General features: G+C 35.3%; 2 protein-coding genes across 3 annotated transcripts; one reads left to right on the forward strand and one right to left on the reverse strand.

Annotated features, from left to right (window-relative positions):
* Positions 1–3: 3 nt before the first annotated feature.
* LOC111785921 (E3 ubiquitin-protein ligase UPL5-like) lies at positions 4–5,566 on the reverse strand (the record flags this gene model as incomplete). Its single annotated transcript, XM_023666294.1, has 2 exons — positions 3,465–5,566; positions 4–131 (listed from the first exon to the last, which is right to left on the reverse strand). Coding segments are annotated over exons 1-2 (2,025 nt in total), but the record flags the coding sequence as incomplete, so codon positions are not given.
* A 236-nt stretch (positions 5,567–5,802) lies between these two features.
* On the forward strand, positions 5,803–8,398 carry LOC111785922 (inositol monophosphatase 1-like). 2 transcript variants are annotated; one of them, XM_023666296.1, is made up of 11 exons: positions 5,803–5,947; positions 6,084–6,139; positions 6,249–6,299; positions 6,387–6,467; positions 6,556–6,659; positions 6,743–6,827; positions 7,001–7,055; positions 7,568–7,611; positions 7,755–7,823; positions 7,917–8,074; positions 8,175–8,398. In XM_023666296.1, exons 1-11 carry the CDS (start codon positions 5,941–5,943, stop codon positions 8,266–8,268), a joined length of 804 nt encoding a protein of 267 aa, XP_023522064.1. In that variant the 5' UTR covers positions 5,803–5,940; the 3' UTR covers positions 8,269–8,398. The 2 variants fall into 2 exon arrangements, with proteins under 2 accessions (XP_023522064.1, XP_023522063.1); XM_023666295.1 differs by having other exon boundaries at positions 5,803–5,943.
* The last annotated feature ends 2,677 nt before the right edge of the window (positions 8,399–11,075 follow it).

Genomic DNA, 11,075 nt, shown 5'->3' on the forward strand with positions numbered 1-11,075 from the left:
CATTCCAGCCAATTGCAAGAAAAAAACACGATCAAAGACAACACCTACTTGCACATTATGCATCAAAGCTAGTGCAATAACTCGGCCAGAAAAACTGAAATAACTGAGATGCATAGGGTCCACCTTTGAAACTGCAACATATAATCATACATGTAAAGATATGAATAATTTGCGACTACCGTTTGCATCACACACAATTTATAAACAGCACCATAACTGAGTAAGGAACACTGCACTTGAGGATCTTAAAATCTCAGATGAGAATATGAATGCTAGTTCCCACATACATCAGCCTTAAAAATTACTTCCCACATACTTTATATTGCTGCATTAAAAGAGTTGCTCTTAATTCTTATCGAGTTTAGATTAGTAATTAACCAAAAATAGCTTTAAACTTCATATTCTTCAATTCTACTGGTAAATTACAAACTTCATTATCACAGGGAACAACAGATACTATCCAAGAACAGAGCAGTTAAGTGGACAAGAGGCACTATCCAATAACAAAGCAGTTAAGTGGGGGTGGTAGAGCAGATCTTGAATCTGTCGATTTCTTTTTTTGGTAAAGAACCGAGCTTTCATTGAGAAAAAAATGAAATAATACAGGCACACAAAAAAATCAAGCCCACAAAAAAGTCCAACCAATGGAAGGAGCTCCAACCTAAAAAATAATTACAAAAACTTTCATGGACGACACTTACAGAGAAACATTTTTTTTTAATAAGAGACAACTTCATTGATGTTTGATGTTTGATATTTACAGAAGGGATGTTATCCATGTTGTTTAAGAAAAAAAAAAAGAAGGAAAATGAGGGATTTATGAGTATAGGAAGGTAATCGGTATTGGAGAATTTACACCAAGATATAGCGGGGTAATCAGTATTATTGAAGAGTTTTGTATAAGCAAGGATCGAGAGGTATGCTTCTGACATTTATGGCAGTTTTTTTTAGTAGTAAGCAGGGGTTGTGTGAGTCAGATAAGGCGATTGTGGTCTTCCTTTCTATTATGAGGTTGATTAAAATTTGGATGTTGGTCGGGTTTTTGGTGGGCGACGGAAGGTAGTTTCAATGAGGTTGAAGGTTGAAGAAACTTGTCCAACCTTTTCGTTCTTCACCCACTGGAATAAAGAGCTCATTAAGAATACCATTTCCATGAAGCAGAGAGATTTCAGCAACAATACCCTTTTTGTTGGTGAGATTTTCTATCCAAATGGTCTGTTCTAGAAAATATTTCTCCTTGAAGAACTTTTGGCTCAATCGAGCTGATAGTAGTACATGATATGATGTTTTTAGCCATTGAAAAAAAGAACATTTCAATGACAAGGGGTCAAACATCACTAGGATTTGTCTACAACCCTCTAAAAGTTCTATTATTTCTCTAACCCCACAAACCCCATAACAAAGCACAAACTCCCCCTATTGCAAAAATCTCCGCCCCCTCAAAAAGGTGGATAAAGAAGAAACTTCTCAATCATCTCCCCAAGGTCTTTGTGTTTGGCAAGCTAAATGTTGAACACATCGAAAAAGAGACTCCATACCATCCAAGTATAGTCGCAACTACACAATGAACAAGATCTTCCTCTGCCTTCTGACAAAGAATGCAATAAACAGGCCCAGCCAAAAAGGCATCTTTCTTGAAAGCCAATCTAAGGTATTACCCTTCCGTGGATGACCTCCAAACAAAGAACTAAACCTTGGAATTTTCACCTTCCACATAACCAAAAAAATGGACTCACCAATTAAACCTTAACAAAGAAGGGTTCAACAAATGCTAAAAGAACGAATAGGAAGAAAAAACACCAATGGGGTTATGACATCAAGAGTGAATATCCCTCTCCATGGCCTAAGCTCAAACTCTCCAATGATCAGATAACAAACAAAGGAACCAAACAACAAAGAGTTAAAGCTCCATGAAGGAATAAAATATTAGACACAAAACAACTTTTTACAGAGAACATATGATATAAATGGGAAAACGTAGAGCAAAAGGATCTATCCCACAACCACTTATCCTCCCACAAGTACATTCCTTCTCATTACCCACATAACATTGAATCATATCCAAAAAGGAAGGAAGCATATAAGAAATGTCTTTCTAAGAACTTCTTTAAGTGCCTTTAATCCCACCCATTACTCATTCGAACAAATGAGGACCGTTGTTACTCACAATAATCCTATGCCAAAGAATATTATACTCATCAAGGAAATGCCAGAGCCATTTGGTCAGCAACGGTTTGTTGCAAGTCAGGTTTCCCACAACCTAACAATTCATCATTTGTGTGCTTCTCCCCTTTTAACCTCCTTCCCATAAAATATCCGACATAAGTTTCTCGACGGTGTTACAGATAGAACAAGGGCTCTAAAGAGAGAAAAAAATATATATATAGGGAGAGATACCACTCACCGAATGAATGAGAATCAGTCTACTACTGTACGAAAAGAAGCTCCTTTTCCAAGTGGCAGATCTCTTTTTCACCTCCTAAACAGAATCTAAAAAATGAATAGTTTTCACTCATAGAGTTTCACATCTTTCACTCTTTGCACAGTCAAACCTTTCAACCAATTTGATCTTTTGAAACCTTTCATTAGAAGGAGTTAGATAATTTACTTGCCTTTGGCAGTATCTTTGATCTTTTGGAATGAAATCATCCTATCTCTTCTCCAAAAAAAAAAAAACCTTTCAACCAAGTTAATAAGTAATCACTATACCTAAGATCCTACAACTTTCCCACATAAACTATTTAGTATGAGATTTACTAACTTGAATCTAAAAGGGGGGATTCATGAGTTACATGAGGCAAAATTTCAGTCGTTTAGTTTTTGTAATTTATGCCCTTTCCATCATGTGAACAGTGCCTGAGAATCTGATTTCAGATCTCACAGCCACCAAAACTAATAAAATCTGTCCCTAAATCATTGTTTTGCCTCACTTCGCCTACCAACTCATCTTCCTCCAAAATTATCTTGCGATTAAATGTTGCCATAGATGCAGTGACAGAAAGGCTAAAAGCAAGCTGAGTGCAATCAAATACTCTCTTCAATTAAATTTTTTTTAAAAGCAGTGAATGACATTAGAACTTGCTCGTGCACACAATTGATGAGGAATATACTTAATCATCATGGAAAACTTTAATAATTTTCTTTATTTACCAAATGAACGATTAACCTACAGAGTCCACTGGTATGGTTGAAAGTATCAGTTTAATAAGCACTTGGTCTACCAGCCCTACCTAGCAAAATCAACTAAATAGCAACACTTCTATTTATTCATGCAAAATGAAATCCAAAAGCAACCTGCGTGGGAGGTTCCCCACTTGGTGTATGGGTAAGAAGTACTGTAACTTTATTAAAAGTGAAAAACATTTAGGCAACTTCTGTATTCATAATCATGGTTACTTGTTTACATTCAGAAGAACAAGTATCAAATAAAAACTACTATCAAAGGAACACGTCAGTAAGCTCACCAGGGTTGGGAAAGAACCTTCTTCGATCATTAGGACATGCAACAAAAAGGGCATTTTGTGGGTTAAAAATAGCCTTGCAGACCAGCAAAAACCACTCTCGCAAGACACCAGGGCCCGTAGCCTCCTCATTTTTGAATAGCACGAATAGTCCATGGCGTAGAGCCTCAACACTCGCATTTGTGATGTACTCAAAAGATTCTTCCAATAATTGGGACCTATCAATCAGCATTTCCTGCAGTTCCTCATAATCCTCTGTTGGCTCAGGAAACATAAGCATTGACAGATGTCTTCTAGATTCAGAATTTATTACATCCTTGTGGCAAAGAATCCACGAATAATCATCAGCTCGCTTTGCAAATCTAATAATGAGCTCACAAATAGAAGATTTCCTTGGCCTCATGATTGCCCAAAATTCTTCTTTAAGACCCTGGAAAAGAAGGGAGATGTCATTCAATTCTTTTAGAATTGGAAGATACTGAGACCATCCTATGTAGGGGATTACACAGTTCCCCTTTCCTTTGTCGGTCAAGAAAGCTTCCATTCCTTGAAGACATATATCCATCTGTTTCAACAAACTAAGATATATATTATGAAGAAATTCACCCTCTTCTCCATAAGAAGAATCCCTAAAGCCTCCCCTATCCAGTGGCACATTCTTGGAGCCATGAAAACTCAATTTCTCTGGAATTGCATTGCGTAAAGGAAGTAAAAATGCTGTAAAATCACTAATATCAGTCACAGAAGGCCCTGCACTTGTGGGAGACCGTATGCTTGAGGATAAGTCGATGGACAATTTATTGGCCAGTTCATTAACAAACGGAAAAAGCTCGGGCGTTTTGATGGGTCCCCAAACACTTTCTAAGCATCTCATCCCGCGACTATTGCCATCAGTTTCCAACAATGAGCCCAGTGTACTGCGGCATAAAACATATAAACTGTCCTCCGGAGTATCTCTCCTAAGCAAATTACAAAATTCTAATACTATAATCGCACAGCACTTTTTTAACGATTTGGGAACTGAATGACAAAGCAAATCCATAAAATGCTTAATCAAATTATCAGCACAATCTGTATTTCCTTTAATCGGAGACAAATAAAGCATCACTAGCGCTGCTGGGGCAGAAAGGGACAAGAAAACCTGGAGTTGCTTCATTGCCGGATCTAAGTCCGTTTGCGTAGCCAAACTTAAGAAATCGGTCATCAAGGTAGTGAGAATTTCCGAAGCAGAAAACACAACCTCCCCCCTATAAAGTCGTAGAACCAATGAAACCATGTCGTCAACAATCTGCCAAGCTTTCGGATGCTCCGTGCTCCTCATGCGACCAACTAATTGCAGCTCGGCATTGTTCTGTATCGAACACTCGCGTAGTGACTGTTCGTGCTGGAGTTGCCTTCCCCTATATATCAACCTCTGCTCAAAAACTGGTATGCGCGTAATAGATTGTATCCGCTCATGAAGCGACATCACTGTATCGTTAGTATTGGCGAGCATTACCATAGTATTCCCGACGGACATCGTTCTGACAAAAAATTGCAACTCGTGCGGAGAGAGAATGGGCTTTAGTGAGGTTTCTGCCGCCATAGAGGTCGAGGAATCATCAAAACCCCGATACTCAAAGTCGGAGCTAGTTCCTTCACCCAACCGTCCATCAAAAGAGGAGTCGATCGCACTCGTTTCGTCTTTCTTCATTCTGATAGAAATTAAGTCAAACAACGGAGCGTCCTCGTCCTCGTCGTCAAGACTGGCAGCATAGTCATCTAACTTGCGCTTGGACGAGACGCAAGGATGACGGTGACCCTGAGAGTTGTGGCGATTAAGCAGGCAGTGTTCGGCGTCGGCAGTACCGCTGTTGATGTGGACCCGTTCGACGGTGGCAGGAAATTCGGCGATAGACATTGAAGGTGGGCCACCACCACCAAGTAAAACAGAAGGCCGATCAACGTGAAAAGCCGGAGCACATAAATAGATAGAAGGCAGGTACGGCGGGCGGCGATCGGCGATCGGCGAAGGTCGGAGAGAACGTGAAGAATGAAAGGGGAAGAAAATTGAAGTAGTTCACGTCGGAGTCGTCATCACCAACCACTGCGAAATTTCTGCAAATGGTAATAACACTTTCCTATTTAGAAGCCGATAATGCTCTGGTGCATCAGTTACACCGTAACTTCACTGTATCGAACATGGTTTATACAGCTGTACGGCCCTGATCTCTCCACTTTGCAGTTCAAGTTCATCCCCATAGAAATCCGACCGTCCGGATTTCAAGTTCCTTTTTAAATCAAAATTAAAATAGTAGTAATTAACATGTTTTTATTTTTTATTTTTTATTTTTTATTGAAGCCATAAATAAATGAGTGTGCTTAGGGTCTAAGCTACTTGGGCAACATGGATCAGACGAACGGATGACAAGATTCTACTCTTCTGATACCATTTTTCAACTCCCTCCTTCCCTATTCCAGTAACCAACAATGTCTGATCATGGTGGGTAGGCTAATGAATCCCTCATTTCTCGTCTTGATTTCGCCTCGCAACTTCTCAATTTTTCCATTTCATTTCTATATTATGAACCCTAATCTTCCCATTCTAATCATATCTGCAAACAAAAAATCGTCTGATTTTAGATTCGCTTCAAGAGTTCCTTGCCGCTGCTGTCGATGCTGCCAAGAAAGCCGGTCAGGTCAGTCTTTGTTCTTGCTTACGATCGTGTACTCGTTTCGCTTTCCAAATCAATTTTTACTGTTGATTTTGGTTTTTCTCCGATTTTAATTTTATTTCGTTTCTTGTAGTTGATTCGTGAGAAATTCTACTTAACCAAACATGTCGTACACAAAGGAGAGGTACCGCTTTGTTGTCGTCATTATCAGTGTCGAATTTGAATCCGTTTTTTGTTTATGGATTCTACTATGTTTTGTCTTGGAATACAGGTGGATTTGGTCACTGAAACTGACAAAGCTTGTGAAGATCTTGTATTTGGTCATCTCAAGCAGCGTTTTCCATCGCACAAGGTAGAGTTTTAGTCAGTTTCTTCATGGGAAAGCCCTGTAATCTTGACTGGACTGTGACCTTATTTGGTTCAATCGTTCATTGTTTTAGTTTATTGGTGAAGAAACTACAGCTGCTAATGGTGCTGTAGAGCTGACTGATGAGCCCACATGGATAGTAGATCCCATCGATGGAACTACTAACTTTGTTCACGGGTGCTAATTTATCTATGCTCTGTGGTTATCCAATCTTATTTCTTGTTTATAAAAATCTCGTTAACTTTCTAAAAAATTGTCAGGTTTCCCTTTGTTTGTGTCTCAATTGGTTTAACTATTGGCAAAGTTCCAACAGTTGGTGTTGTATTCAATCCAATCATTGATGAGGTGAGGAAATGTGTGACTGTTAGAACAGTATAGTTTGGATTCTGCTTTATAATGTCTGAAACTTTACACTTATTTTGATTTGATCTTTGTACTTCTAATATTGGCTATCTTATCAGCTTTTATTGGCCAAAGTCATTTATAGTTCTATTCAATCGTGTCTGTATCATGTGTAGCTTTTTACTGGCATTCGTGGACAAGGGGCGTATCTCAATGGGAAAGCCATTAAAGGTGAGTTCATGTGATCTTTTAAGTTCTACCTTTCAAGCAAAAACACTAGACATGGTTTGTAGTAACCCATCCACCCCTAGCAGATATTGTCTTTCTTGGGCTTTCCCTCTCGGACTTCCCCTTAAGGTTTTTAAAACGCGTCTGCTATGTCAAGGTTTTTAAAACGTGTCTGCTAGGTCAAGGTTTCTACATTGTTATAAAGAATGTTCCGTTTTCCTCCCCAACCATTGTGAGATCCCACATCGATTGGAGAGAGGAACGAATGCGAGCGAGGACGCTGGGCCCCGAAGGGAGGAGGATTGTGAGATCCCACATCGGTTGGGGAGGAGAACGAAACATTCTTTATAAGGGTGTGAAAATACCTCCTTAGCAGATACGTTTTAAAAACCTTGAGGGGAAAGCTTAAAAGAGAAAGCCCAAGATGACAATAATATCTAGTGGGGCTTGAGCTGTTACATGGATAGTTTTGTCACATCACATCAAATTCTTAAATGAATTTCTACATACTGCAGTATCCTCCCAAGATGAACTAATGAAATCTCTTCTGGCAATTGAGGTAAAACTCAGCATTCAAATCAAGATCTTATAGCACACTTCAAATTAAAGAGTGAAAACAGGGTTAAATCGCTTATGGTTTTTAATAAACAAATTTGAATAACACGAAAAACCAATCGTAACTGTTGAATGCTGGATGAACAGATTGCAGCGACACGTGACAAATCGTATATAGATGCTACTACTGGCAGAATCAATAGGCTTCTCTTTAAGGTGCATTTTTAAGCTCATTTGAAAGTTGACATCTTAGTTCAATCAAAATGGCTTTGGTTTATTATCATCAGTCTCTATCTATTATGCTTGTAGGCGAGATCTCTTAGGATAAGTGGATCATGTGCATTAAGTCTCTGCGACATTGCGTGTGGAAGAATGGATCTATTTTATATAAATGGCTATGGAGGTCCTTGGGACGTGGCTGCTGGCGCCGTGATCGTCATGGAAGCTGGAGGATTGGTCTATGACCCGTAAGTAATCACACGGAATTTCTTTTCATGCTATCATTTGCTTTCTTCAGAGCTGAAAAGCTTGTTTGTTTGTTTGTTTGTTTTGGGGTTCTTGCTTCAGATCTGGTACAGAATTTGATATCACAGCAACGAGAGTTGCTTCCTCTAATCCACTTCTGAAGGAGGCATTTGTTGAAGCTTTGGCACATCCTTGACGAGAGTGTATCTTCAAGCTTATAGTCGAATCCGTGCAGAGTGGAAATGGGCTCGAGGTAAACAAGAGCCCAAGAGCCCAGTGGGCTTGAATTAATGGGCTGATGTTAATCCAAGTCCATTAGAACGGAAGAGAAGGAATTGTAGGGGCTAGGAAGTGGGCTTGAATAAATGATTTTTTTTTTCAAAATTCAAAAACATTATTAAAACGTTCATGGGTATTTTATTTAATTTAAGATTTTGTTTCAATATGGAGGTTAATTAAAAATATATATTAAAAACATTAAATTATATTCCTCCACATAAATGTATGATGGATATTAAATAATTCTGGCTAATTGTAGGGGTCTAGGTAGAGGTATGTGAGTTGGAGGTGGGCCCAAAAGCCAACCAAAAAGGATTATTATGGCTTTTTTTTCAAAGAAAATATGTAGCAATTCCTTAGACCATTTATTGAACTATATCTCCAAATAAAATATATCATTTTTTAATTTGAATTAAATTTAAAATTTTATTACAGTAATAATATGAAAAAGTGGGTGAGAGATTAAAGTTGATGGGAATAATGAAAATGAATTTTGAAGAAAAAATATGAAAAATTAAATGAGAAAAAAAAAAGTGAGGTTGACTTTTTTGGAAAAATAATTAAATGATGGTAGAAAGGAGGGTTCAACAACTCAGTATTAAATGAGAAAGCGAAAATTATTATTTTATGGGAATAAAAATAATTAGGTCCAAGAAGAAGAAAAGGCAGAGCCCAGAATTACTTACCCACTTCACCGACTACTTTACCATTAAAATTAATTTTAAAAAGAAAAAAAAAAAAACTCTTTAATTTTATATCCTTTTAAATTTTAAAAACTTAAAAATACCTTTACTTACTATTTTATTTAAAAAATATTATAAACTTTCAAAATCTTATTTTAAAAAAACTTAAAAGATTATTTAAATTTTTTTTAAGTACAAAAATACTTCTACAACTACCCGAGAATCACCGTTTTCTTCCTTCTTTCTTTCTGGAATGCACATGTCACCTGAGAGATTAACCAAGACAATTAACCTCTTTTTACCTTTTCCAACCTCACTTACCTCGGCATTTTGTACACGGTTCTAGTTCAGGGGAGGCTCTGATCTCTTCCCCATTTAAAAAATAGACATAAATTTTTAAAAATAATATCAATACCCTTCCACTTTTAAAAATAAAATTAAAAATATGGCTTACTTCCTATAGATTTTAATTTCCAATAGATAGATTTTTTCCTGAAAAAAAAAATCATGGGATAAAGTTTATTTTCCCATTTGTCTTTTATTTAATTTTTAATAAAGAGAGTTGCTTTTCCTTTTGAAATTGCCTTTTTCTTTTGTCCTTTATTATTTATCTCAATTTAGTCAAAAAGGAATAAAAATATAATTTTTTTTGGCTCAATAATAATAATAACCTAGTTGATATTTAAAACACATTAAAATTACATGCACACAATTATTGTAAAAAAAATGAGGCTATAATTTAGAGAAATTTACCAAACCCATCAATTACTTCTAGAAGTAAATGGACCAAAGTTCGAAACAAACCCAGGACTTCTGGAAGCATCATTTAATTTGAATATATTTGATGGTTTGCCTAACCAACCAGTCCAACACTATGGTCAATTGAAGAGTTACAAAGTAAAGAAACAAAATAATTTAACATTTTAAGCAAACCCCTAAAATATTGTCACGTATGCACATGGTTGCTTATTATATATATATATATATATATATAGATATATATATATATGCCCAAATTCATGTCTAATCATTGTGAGCAGTGGACTCCAAAACTTAGTATTTTAGATTTTTCACTAAACTTTATATTAAAAAAAATGCATCTTTTTATAAATGAAATCACCAAACTTTATGGGTCTCATAATTGAATCCGTGTGGTGTAAATTCAAATTTCATCATCGAACCCTTTTTACCTAAACTCTCACACTACCTTACTTCCTAGTAGCTTCTTTTTTTTAGTGCTAAAATAGTGTGTTCATATTAACTGTATCTGCTAAATTAATAAAAATTATTTGATTCGTCTAAAAAAATATATTTAAATTTTTAAAATTTTAAATAATATTAAAAAAATACCTTTAAATTTAAAAAAAAAAAATCTTTAAAATACATTTTCGCACATGGAAATCATTAATAAAAAACAAAATAAAAATAATTTTTCTTAGTTAATTTCTTTAAAAAAAATTAAAACTTTAATATATATATATATATATATATATATATATATATTCTTACCCTTATTTGATGTTTTAAAAATATTTATGAAAAAATTTGAAGATTTTGATATAGATTTTCGTCTAAGGTAATAAATATATTTTTTTTTGTTTTTATAAAAGTAAAACTTATTAATATTAATTTTAAAATTATGGTTATTTTTTTTTAATGCAGTGTTAAGATAGTGATATTTTTAATTTTTTTTAGTCAAGAATTGTTAATAAAACTTTTTTTAAATTGAAATAATATTTTTATTTTTTAAACCAAATACTATGAATTTCGGTCTAAAATTAAAAGATATTTTTTTAGACAAAATACAAAATTAAAATTCATTCAATGAAAAAAAAAAGTTGTTTAGAACAAGTTTTTTCTATAAAAAAGTATGTTTAATTAGTGAGCATACTAATACGACACTAAGATAAATACAAATGAACATGCAACGTCTTATATAATAACTATTTGATTTGTTATTATAATTATTTTCTGATTAAACCTATAAACACTATTTCTATTTAATTGTGTTTATTATTACTCGTTTAAAAAAAAAAAAAAA

Source organism: Cucurbita pepo, unplaced genomic scaffold (genome assembly GCF_002806865.2).
Source record: "Cucurbita pepo subsp. pepo cultivar mu-cu-16 unplaced genomic scaffold, ASM280686v2 Cp4.1_scaffold000836, whole genome shotgun sequence".
Classification (NCBI taxonomy): domain Eukaryota; kingdom Viridiplantae; phylum Streptophyta; class Magnoliopsida; order Cucurbitales; family Cucurbitaceae; genus Cucurbita; species Cucurbita pepo.

What these genes read in the sequence shown, in the direction of transcription:
- LOC111785922 (XM_023666295.1), top strand. An exon ending in CTGCCAAGAAAGCCGGTCAG is followed by an intron (nt 6,140 to 6,248) that starts GTCAGTCTTTGT and finishes CGTTTCTTGTAG; the next exon opens with TTGATTCGTGAGAAATTCTA. An exon ending in GGAGGATTGGTCTATGACCC is followed by an intron (nt 8,075 to 8,174) that starts GTAAGTAATCAC and finishes TTCTTGCTTCAG; the next exon opens with ATCTGGTACAGAATTTGATA.